This window comes from Ursus americanus, chromosome 31 (genome assembly GCF_024610735.1).
Source record: "Ursus americanus isolate L20-20 chromosome 31, mUrsAme1.1.p, whole genome shotgun sequence".
NCBI lineage: Eukaryota > Metazoa > Chordata > Mammalia > Carnivora > Ursidae > Ursus > Ursus americanus.
The window spans coordinates 21,486,392-21,497,272 of record NC_142157.1 but is presented as its reverse complement, the minus strand read 5'-3'; the positions used below and the strand labels follow the sequence as shown (position 1 = coordinate 21,497,272).

General features: G+C 39.1%; 1 protein-coding gene across 1 annotated transcript in view; it reads left to right on the top strand.

Annotated features, from left to right (window-relative positions):
* The first annotated feature begins 2,724 nt into the window (after window positions 1-2,724).
* The window catches only part of STAM (signal transducing adaptor molecule), a 102,576-nt gene continuing 94,419 nt past the window's right edge, over window positions 2,725-10,881 (top strand). Inside the window, exon 1 of the mRNA XM_045787591.2 lies at window positions 2,725-2,959. Within this exon, the coding sequence (XP_045643547.1) occupies window positions 2,920-2,959 (40 nt within the window). The 5' untranslated portion in view covers window positions 2,725-2,919. The remainder of the gene's footprint in view (window positions 2,960-10,881) is intronic.

The following is a 10,881-nucleotide window of genomic DNA, read 5'->3' as shown; positions in this document are numbered from 1 at the left end:
CTTTAAAAGTATAGATTTTTCCCGGAATAACTCCATTTGCACATTGCTATCATTTTTTTAATGTAGAATTTTCAAAATCACACAAAAAAAGTGATTTAACATTTTAAAATTAACCATAGAATTTAGTAAATACATATTATAGAAATGTTTTACTGTGACATTGACATATAGTCTCTACAGTTTAAAAACTTTGCTAATCTTAGGGGCACCTGGGTGGCTTAATCGGTTAAGCATCTGCCTTTGGCTCAGGTCAGGGTTCTGGAGTCCCGGGATTGAGCCATATTGCGCTTCCTCTTCAGTGGGAATGTACTTCTTCTCCTTCTGCCCCTCATCCAGCTGTTGTGCTCTTCTCACTCTCTCTCTCTCAAATAAACAAATAAAATCTTAAAAAAAAAAGTGCAACTCCTGCAATTTGTGTTTTAAGGGATAACAACAGAAAGCTAACCTCAAAATACAAACCCATTTCACTTCTCATATTTGGTTTTTATGTTAAACATAACAATAATATTAGAAGTTCTACATTTAAAAATATTTATTATTTATAGTATATTAACCATAAAGGCCCCAAATAGCTAAAGTAATTCTTTAGGTTAAAAGACATGGATAATGCTACCAAGAGTAATTCCCTCACTATTCCCATTGCTTTTACATATCGATGATCAAGGCTTGAACTATTTGATCACTGGCATATTGCCGGCAACAGAATAATTTGTTCTCCTTACTGAAGCACAAAGCACATCCATATGCATTTTCATAAATATGTGGCTTTGATCCAGGGTAATAATGATAATGTGCCCCCGACACTGCTCAAGAACTTAAGATGGACAAGTCGTCACTTGATTCTGTCAGCCCAGTCATCAAGAATCAGTTTTTGAGAGAGAATGTTCTGCTTCTCATAGCAATAGTGATATTTTAGAAGAATTTTATACTTGTTATATGAAACACAAACAAGCTTTTGGCTTTGGCTCCTAAAAAGGTTAAGAACTGGTGATGCTAACATTGCACATGTTTTCCACTTTTGTGTTTTAACTCTGCTTCTGAAAGAAATATAGGCTCATTATTAAAATATCTGGAAAACATAAAATGCATAAAGGACAAAAAGTCATCCCAAATTTTACCAGATATTAAGTATTTAGATGTCTTTTTATGAAAATATAGATCTATATAATCACCTTTTACAGCTGTGGAATTTTTACATTGTGGGTATGGGTACTATAATTTACTTGACCAATATAAATTATAACAATTTCTTACACTTATTTGTTGCTTACTATAAACTTAAGGCCTTAAGGGCTTGGTTTATATTCATCTGTTTGATCCTCACAACCCTATTATTATTCCTGTTTCTCACAGATGAAAAATTGAGGTACCACGAGGTGAAGTAATTTATATAACCTTTTAATATTGGACATTTTAATGCGTAATGATGCTTTGATATTATAAACAACGTTGCCATGAATATCATTGTCTATGTTCTTAAAGAATGTCTTTATAATAAATTCCAAAAAGAACTGGTGCGTCCAAAGGTATTCACATTTGCAAAAACTTTTGTAACAGACCTTTCAGATATTTCCCTTACTAAAACTACATAATTTAAACTTCGCTTAACAACCTGAGTGTATGATTCTTCACATCCCATTTTAATTCCTGTCAGACAAAAAGGTACTTGAATGCTACTTTAATTTGCATTGTTCACTTTTAGGAATAAGATTTCATTTTTAATGGATTTTTGTAAGCACTCTTTGTATACTAATCCTGTCCTTGACAAGTTGTAAATAATTGTTCACATGCTAATTTGTAAGGGCTCTAATTTAGATATCATTTACATAATTCCAATTTATGCGCAAGACTCTCTTACTTAGTTCCAAGCGGGACACAAAACCTCTAAGTGCTCCTGAAAATTTCTACATGACATGGGCATAATTTGTTAAATACTTATAAATAAAATCACAACATAAACATTTTATGTTATTAGGAATCCCTCATCAGTTTCTAGCTCCATTTGCAGTTTTGTTTTGTTTTTTGCTCGGTCTTGGGGGGAGGGGGCTATCGCAGACATTCTTGGTGTGTGAAACTTATTTTCCAATCATCACAACTGCTTAGTGACTGCACAGTCAGTGGTGACAACGCCCAGCTAGAAGTGCTTTCGACAGAGATTCAGAAGCCAGGCGTTCAGGGACTCTCGGGAAGGTGCCAGCGTTACCTCAGCCTCTCCGAGGGAGCCGCGCGCCCTGACACTCCCCTCTTTAAGGACTCGGGCCAATCCGTTCAGCTCACATGACTTCATCCAAACAAGTTTCTTGTCACCTCGGGCAGCAACTGAACCCACGGCTTTTTAACTTAGATGACCCCCAACGAAGGAGTTTCCATCCCCCTCAACAGGGACTACAGATTTATGACAACCGACGGAGTGAGGGGCGAGCACGGGGTCTCAAGCAACCCTCACGCGACCCTTTTTCTTTCTCAGTCTCTGATTCACGCCTGGGCTCGGTAGTCGGCTTCGGCGCGCCTGGAGGACCCCGTCCTCCGGAGACTCCTGGCCAACGCAAAAGCAGAAAAATCAGGCATTACTCCCGCCCTCCGGTATGACCGATCACAAGAGGAGTCAGGCAGAGGGGGCGCTTTGGTGGGGCCTGTTCTGGCTGGGCAGGTGTCCGGCAGGTTCTGAGCAGGCAGCGCCGAGGTCGCCCAGGTTCCCGACAGGCTCCACGCGGGGGACCTTGTCTGCGCCTTCGCTGTTGCCGCCGCCGCCGCCGCTGCCGCGGTTGCTGAGGGTAGGTGAGAGGTGGAGCTGTCGCCAACCCTGAGGAGTGCGTCTGTGTTGCTGTTTTTGCCTGAGGAGGCTTGTTTCCTGCGTCGCTCTCTGACTCCCGTGGTGTCGAGGGGGAGTCCCTGCGGACACCTGGGCACGCAGCGGAGATGCCTCTGTTTGCCACCAATCCCTTCGATCAGGATGTTGGTAAGTGCTTTTGCCGCTCCCGGTCGACCCCGCACCGGAGTGCAAGCCCACCCTGCCCGCTCCCTGCGTGCGTTCCCGATCCCCTGGCCGAGGCTGAGTGCTTCCCCTTTCCTGAGGCTCCTTCCTGAAGAGTTTGGAGGAGGTTGGGGGCTTGGCTTATCTTTTTTTGAAAGAAATGGGACTCAGCCTGCGAAGCGGGCCTTAGACTAGGGCTGTGGGTTTCCAAAGAACTGCTTTAGGGGGTTGATGTGAGGGCCTCCGAGGAACGGCTGGTGTAGCATCTGGTGCTGGGACAGTGCTTCTGGAAGAAGGGAGTTGAGAGCTGAGCAGTATGTTACCTAGAGTAGGATTATAAGCCCTCCAATAAAGTGTTTTCCTGGATAAATTTTAAACGTTTGGAACTAGGAGAATGTTTTAGGTGAGCTTCCTTAGGGGATTTTAAAATCTCTGTGTGTGTATGTGTGTAAATGTAACGGGCGGAGAGAGCTTCTGGCTAAGGGTAGATTCTCAAAAACGTTGGGAGAGATGAAAATGGAATACTTGGCAACAACTGAAACCGAATTCAGGACCTGAGCCATTGTGCTGCATTCTTTAGGCTATGTCTCAGTACTTTATGAAGTGTGGGAGAGGACCTTAAATCTGAGAATGCTGATTTGTTTTGGTTTTGAAATACCTTTTTTTTGTTTTTTTTTTTCTGAATCATTGGTTTTGGGTACTGAGCATACCAATTCAACAGGTTAGCTCCCCCCCCCCCCCCCGCTCCTGGTCTGAGCGTAATAGTTACAAGACTTTGAGTTTCCTGGAGTAGAATTTTGGGGTGATTTGATTGCATTTAGGGAGTACTTTGGCACACAAGTATGGAATGAAAGCAAGCCAAATGCCATGACTAATTACTGTGGTAAAGAAATATAAGGACACCCTTATGGAATTGCTTTTTGTTATTTTGTATAATTTAATTGCAAATGGCAGGTGTTGATTTTTGCTTTTTAACTCTTCCTTAGAGCATGCCACTGAGGCTTGGAGGTTTGGGTTAATACTAGAAAAGGGTCCAGTCTCATCTCGGCCACTGCCTAGCTCATAGTGAAATCATGGGCAAGTCACTGAAGCTCTTTGAGTCCCAGAGTGCACATCTTTAAAGAGTGGAAAAATACATTGTGTTTGTGATTCAGTGAAATAATATGTGTAAAGGGCCCACTATAGTGCCTTTATATAGTAGTCACCTGCTAACCGATGGCTATTTTTGGTTCTAGTTTAAATGCATGGCCTGAATCAGCAATGGATGGAACTTTAGACATAGACAATAATACTTAATAAACAATTGGAAAATTGCGTTTAATTCAAGAAGCACTTAGCACACAATACAGATGGTCCCCGACTCAATAGTTCGACTTAACGATTTTTCAACTTTAGTATGGTGCGAAAGGGATATGCATTCAGTAGAAACTGTACTTTGCATTTTGAATTTGGCTCTTTTCCCGGGAAAGCCATATGCGGTCAGTATGATTGTCTCGTGATGCTAGGCAGTGGCACCCACCTGCAGCTTGCAGTCAGCCACGCAACCACGAGGGTAAACTACCAATATACTTAGACCATTCTGCACCCGTACAACCATTCTGTTTTTCATTTTCAGTATAATATGCAGTAAATTATATGAGATATTCAACATTTTGTTATAAAATAGACCTTGTGTTAGATGATTTAGCCCAACTGTAGGCTAAAGTAAGTTTTCTGAGCACACTGAAGGTAGGCTGGCTACGCCGTGATGTAGGTTAGGTGATTAAATGCATTTTGGACTTAGGATATTTTCAACTTACTATGGGTTTATTAAGACCTGACCCCATCATAAGTTTAGAAAGATCTGTATTTATAGGACACTGTCTCAGTGACATAAGAGAGTGATGAATAAGACATGGTTACTGCTCTCAAGCAGTTTCATAACATTACAGTAATTTCTAGGGCAAATGCTCAAAGTAAAACAATTTCTTAATACCTACTTCTGTTTCCAGAACTTTTATCTAGTTCTCATGGCCGTATATAATCTAGTTTCCAGCTACCTTCACTTTTATATCCTGCTGACTTTTAAACACACATTTCCATTGGGTTTAAATAAATTTCTTAATGTCAAACTCTTTCCCAGTACCTACACCAGTCAGTTCAAACATAGGCTCTTTCAGCTTTTATACTTTCACTTCTAATTTATTTCTTGTACATTTCTACATGTACCTACATGTGCTCATGATTAAACGCCAACTCAGTCCAGCTCGTTATTGAATCATTTCCTGATTACTCTAGCCTAGGATTTCTCAGTAGTGACACTATTGACATTTCGGACGAGATAAATATCTTTGTTATGGAGGTCTATCCTGTGCAATAAAGGGTGTTTAGCAGCCTGCCTGACCTCTACCAGTGCTGCCCCCCATGATTCTAAAAGTTATCAGACATTACTAAATGTCCCCTGGGGGCACAAAATAGCTCCCAGACCACTCTTTTAGCCCACTGTAATCTTCCCCCTTTTCCAAACTCTTGCAACACTTTGTCTTTACCAAATTATTTGGTATTAAAGATAGTTATATCCTGTATTATGCTCCTTAATTATTTTATTAGTTGCTACATAGCAGGTGCCTAATAAATGTTTGTTTAATTGAGACTGTCTCACTTGAGCCTGCTAAACAGTAAGCTCCTTAACTGTAAGGACATTCTTTATTTTTTTTAAGATTTTATTTATTTATTTGAGAGAGAGAGACAGCCAGCCAGAGAGGGAACACAAGCAGGGGGAGTGGGAGAGGAAGAAGCAGGCTCCCAGCAGAGCAGGGAGCCTGATGCGGGGCTCAGTTCCAGGACCTTAGGATCAGGCCCTGAGCCAAAGGCAGATGCTTAACGACTGAGCCACCCAGGCGCCACCTGTTAAGGACATTCTTTTGCTCCAGGAAAGCTTACCTTTTAAAGTTAGTCAGGTTCTGGTGTTTGCATCAATTCGCTTCTCATGATCCATATATGAAAATACGAAAGGTTATCCTGAGGAGACCTGTCAGAGACTCCCAGTAAATAATACTTGGAAAGAGTCCAATAGACTCCCATGTTAATTTTTTTTTACTAGTAAAGTATATAAAATATACTTAGAATAGAATAAATTTAACAATATTCCTTCTCACTTTGTCCATCAATGAGTATGTGACATTAAAGTAGTTATAAGTCACTTGATTTAATTATCACTTAACATTGTATACATTTATATTTCTTCAAAATTAACTGTCTCTGGTTTTATTCATAAACTGAATTGGTGAATCAGTAATTCACACATTTATATAATGTAACATTTTATACAAAGAGGCAAAATACTGGCCATAGCTCTTTCCTGTAAGAAATGCTGAAATGTGTTCTTAGAATGTGAACTCTATGAGGAGAGGGATTTTGCTCAATACTATATCCAAGCATGTAGACCACTAATAAGACATTCAGCAAACATTTTTTGAATACATGAATCTCATTTTGGATGTTGTATTTCTTGCTCAGTTCAACTTGAATTATAATGATAGCTTATTCCATCAAGTTTTTATTTCAAAGTCCCTAGTGACTTCCATCTTGCCAAATCTAATGGTCAGTTCCTAGTCTATTTCTCTGTTGATCTCTTTGCTTTCCTCTTTGATATACTTCATTCACTTATTTTCCGGGACACCAAACTTTTTCTGATTTTCTTCTTAGCTCCTTTTTGGTCTTTTTGGCCTCTCCTTTTTGTGGCTTCCAAATGTTGAACCAAGCCTCAGGCTCAGTTCTAGAAATTCTTTTGACATTTTTCCCCTTGCTGTCTTACTAGGCAGTTTAGTTTATTGTTAAGAATTCAGACTCTGGAGCTATACTGCTTGAATTCATTTCCTAACTTTGCTGCTTATCAGCAGTGACACTGTGCCTCAGTTTCCTTATCTTTAATATGGGATATAGTGATAAATGGTTCTTAGTTTTCTTAACTAAACGTCTTCATTTCTTCATCCTTGCCTATTTCATTTAGATGGCACCATCGCTATTTCCTGTCACTCATCTCTGATGTCTAGGAGTTATCATGGTTTTTTCTTTTTTCACATTCCACATCCATTCTATCAGTAAGATCTTTTGGTTCTACTTTAAAAATATATCCAGAATTTCGGCACTTCTCCTTACCTTACCTCTGTTATCTTCCTCCAGTCATTGATATCTCTTTCTTAGACTGTGGCAAGAGGTTTATAGTTGGGCTACACGCTTGCACCCTATAGTCAATTCTTATATACAAAGGTCAATGATCTTTTAAAAATCTTAGATAATATCACTTACCTGTTCAGAAACCTCCAGTAGCTTCCCATCCCACTTACAGGGAAATGCAAATTCCTTATCATGGTTTATAAATAGGCCCCTTCTTGTGTCTCTGATATGATTTTGACCTCCAGACTCTCTCATTCTAAGCTTCTTGGGTCTGAACACTCAAAGGTCATTCCTGCCTTTATCTCTTTGCTGTCTTCTTTTCTTGCAGTGTTCTTCCCCTGGGCATTTGAAGATCTTGATGTCCATTACATCATTCAAGACTGTTCAAATGAGTTTCTAAGAGAGGCTTTCCCTAATTACCTACTGTAAAAAAAAAATCCATTTTTACTCCCTCACTCTGTTTCCTTGTTCTATTTCATTTTTCTTTATGGTACTCAACTACCTGACATTAGTTGATGGATTGATTGTCTTCTGTATGGAGTATAAACTCCACAGGATGAGAGCTTTTCATTTCTATCTGTAATACATAGGGACACTATCTGATACACAGTAAGTACTCAATAAGTATTTATCAAATAATAAATACTGATTTTTTTTTTTGGCATCTCCAGTCTTGTATCTTTTTGGTGTTATCACCTAGAAATCAATCTATCAGAAAACTGAACCTAGTTTCCAGTCTAGTTCTACTTTGATTATATGGTAATTTTACAGTGTTCTAGTTATCCTGATTTGAAACCCTAGGGGTATCTTTGAATCATTACCCTGCCTCTGCTAAATCATCATATCTTTGCTTTTGTAATAGTATTTTTTTGCATTCCTAATCAGAGTACTTTGGACCTGTTCGTATCCTATAGACTTGGCCATGTTTTTAGTCTATTTTTCTAGTCTCTTCAGTATTATAAACCATAGCCAGTTTAATTTTCATAAATGTTAATGCTACATTTATTCTCCTAGAGTATGGTGTGATGGAAAGACTTTGGGCTTTGGGTTTAAATTGCACGTGTGGCATTTGCTGTTAGTAAATGGGCAGAGTATGGGCAAGTACAGAAGCCATCTAAGTTCACTTTCGTAAATAGGGATTAAAATGTCTACCCCACGGAGTTGCTATGAAAAATACTTATAAAAACACATGACATTCTAATTCTTTTTTGGAGATGAATATGCTTCAGATTAATGTTCAAAATCATATTCAAACTTTTCTCAAGTATGCTTTTCCTCTCTTCTGATTACTGGTACTTCATTTTAGTCACACATGTCAAGATTCTAGGAGTCATTCTTGACTTCTGTAGTTGTAGTTTTCTACATTCCAGACAACAGACACATACTGTCGTCTATGTGCCAGGCACACTGAACGTGCCCTCAAGGATTTGGTGTTGCTATAGTCTCTATGCTTTATCTTCCTAATAAGCTCTTGAATCCACATTTATTTTTCCTCAATTCATGCCTCCCATCCTTTTTAATTTCATTGCCGCTGCTAGGGCAGGCTTAGATCCCTGAACTCTTGGATTAGTACAGTAGCCTCTGTTATCCCTGCCTCCAGTCTGTCCCCAGTCATTTTCTAGGTGGCTGATCATATTTCTGAAAGGTAATATAACCATATATCTCCTCTGATTAAAGCATTTCAGTGAATCTACAGCTTTCACAGGAATTTGAACTTTACAGCATGGCATGTAAGACCTTTTAGCACTTAGCTCCTTTTTTACCCTTTCAGCCTTACCTTCCACTATGTTTCTCAAGGCATATTTCCTTGTTGGTTTTATACTACTATTTTAGGTGTGGATCCTCTGGCCTGACATAGCCTTCTCTTCATTAGTCTTGATTAGGGTTGTTTTAAGGATATGATGCATATAAAGCACTTAACACAGTATTTGGTGTGTAGTAAGCAATGGAAACATTTTAGCGTCTCTTATAATAAAGTTAGAAATACCTATGGAGCCTGTAGAGGCTACTCAGATTCTAAGGGGTGGAATCAGTTGCTATGAACACATGCTCAGGGGAGAAATGTGAAAATTTTAGAATACAGGTCTGTTAAAAGTCTAATGACCATTGGGTTAAGAAATTGTACTCATTGTTTCTTCTGTTTTGATTTTACTTCTCCTGTAAAGTATTCCTTGTATAGCTTTTTAGGCTTTCATTTCTATTTGGTGCTTTTCTCTGAGATGCTTCCATGCTGTTCCTTTGACGCCTACTTCCTTTCTGGTTAGTAGAGCTTCAGATTGTTTTTCTTTGTAAGTACAGTTTCTGGTGGTCAGGGGGATAGGAACATTAGATGAAACATTTTGGAAAAATTGATAACCATAATCTCAAAAAGATAATAATTTAAGACTTGCTTTCTCCATTAGTCATTTTTGATGAACTGTTACATCTCTAAGCTGATTGACCTTTTTCTCCCCCTATAGCCAGAACATGATGGGCAGTCATCCTGTCAGCATTTCTCACCTCCCCAAATCTTTGACAGTTATAAATTGAGAAAATCAAAAGTAGCTGCTTATCAGAAAAAGTTCTCCAATTCATTGCGAAGACTGTTGAAATTCAAATGAGGCTCTGCATTATGTTTTTCTGGATATTGCTAGGCAGATTTCTTAATCTTCTCCTTTTGAGTATAGGCATACCTGGGAGATCTTGCTCATTCTGTTTCAGATCACCGCAGTAAAGCAAATATTGCAGTAAAGAGAGTCAAATGAATTTTGTTTCCCAGTGCATATAAAAGTTACGTTTACATTATACAGTAGCTTGTTAAATATGCAATAGCATTTTGTCTAAAAAAAAGTATATGCCTTAGTTAAAAAATACTTTATTGCTTAAAAAATGCTAACCATCATCTGAGCTTTCATTAAGTGATAATCTTTTTGCTAGCAGAGGGTCTTACCTTGATGATAGCTACTGACTGATCAGGGTGGTGGTTGCTGAAGATTGGGGTGGCAGTGGCAATTTCTTAAAAGAAAACAGCAGCGAAGTTTGCCACATCGATTGGCTCTTCCTTGCATTGAACTATTTGTTGGTAGCATGCAATGCTGTTTGACAGCATTTTACCCATAGTAGAACTTATTTCAAAATTGGAATCAATCCTCTCAAACTCTGCTGCTGCTTTATCAACTAAGTTTATGTAATAGGCAAACCCTTTGTCGCATTTCAACAGTTTTCACAGCATCTTCTAGTAGATTCCACCTCGAGAAACCACTGTCTTTGCTTATTCATAAGAAGCAACTCCTCATCGGTTCATATTTTATTATGAAATTGCAACAGTTCAGCCACATCTTCAGGCTCCACTTCTGATTCTAGTTCTCTTGCTGTTTCCACCTCATCTGCAGTTACTTCCTCCACTGAAGTCTTGATCCCCTCAAAGTCATCCATGATGGCTGGAATCACCTTCTTCCAAACTTCTATTCAGGTTGATCTTTTGACCTTCCCACGTATTGTGAATGTTCTTACTGGCATCTAGAACGGTGAATCCTTTCCAGGTTTTCAGTTTACTTTGCCCAGATCCATCAGAGGAATTCATATCTATGGCAGCTATAGCCTTATAGCTATATATATATATATATATATATATTTTCAATTTTACTTATTTGAGAGAGAGAGAGGGCATGAGGGGGGTTAGGGACAGAGGGAAAGGGACAAGCAGATCCCTGCTGAGCACGGAGCCCAACTCAGGGCTCAGTGCCAGGACCCCGAAATCACGACCTGAG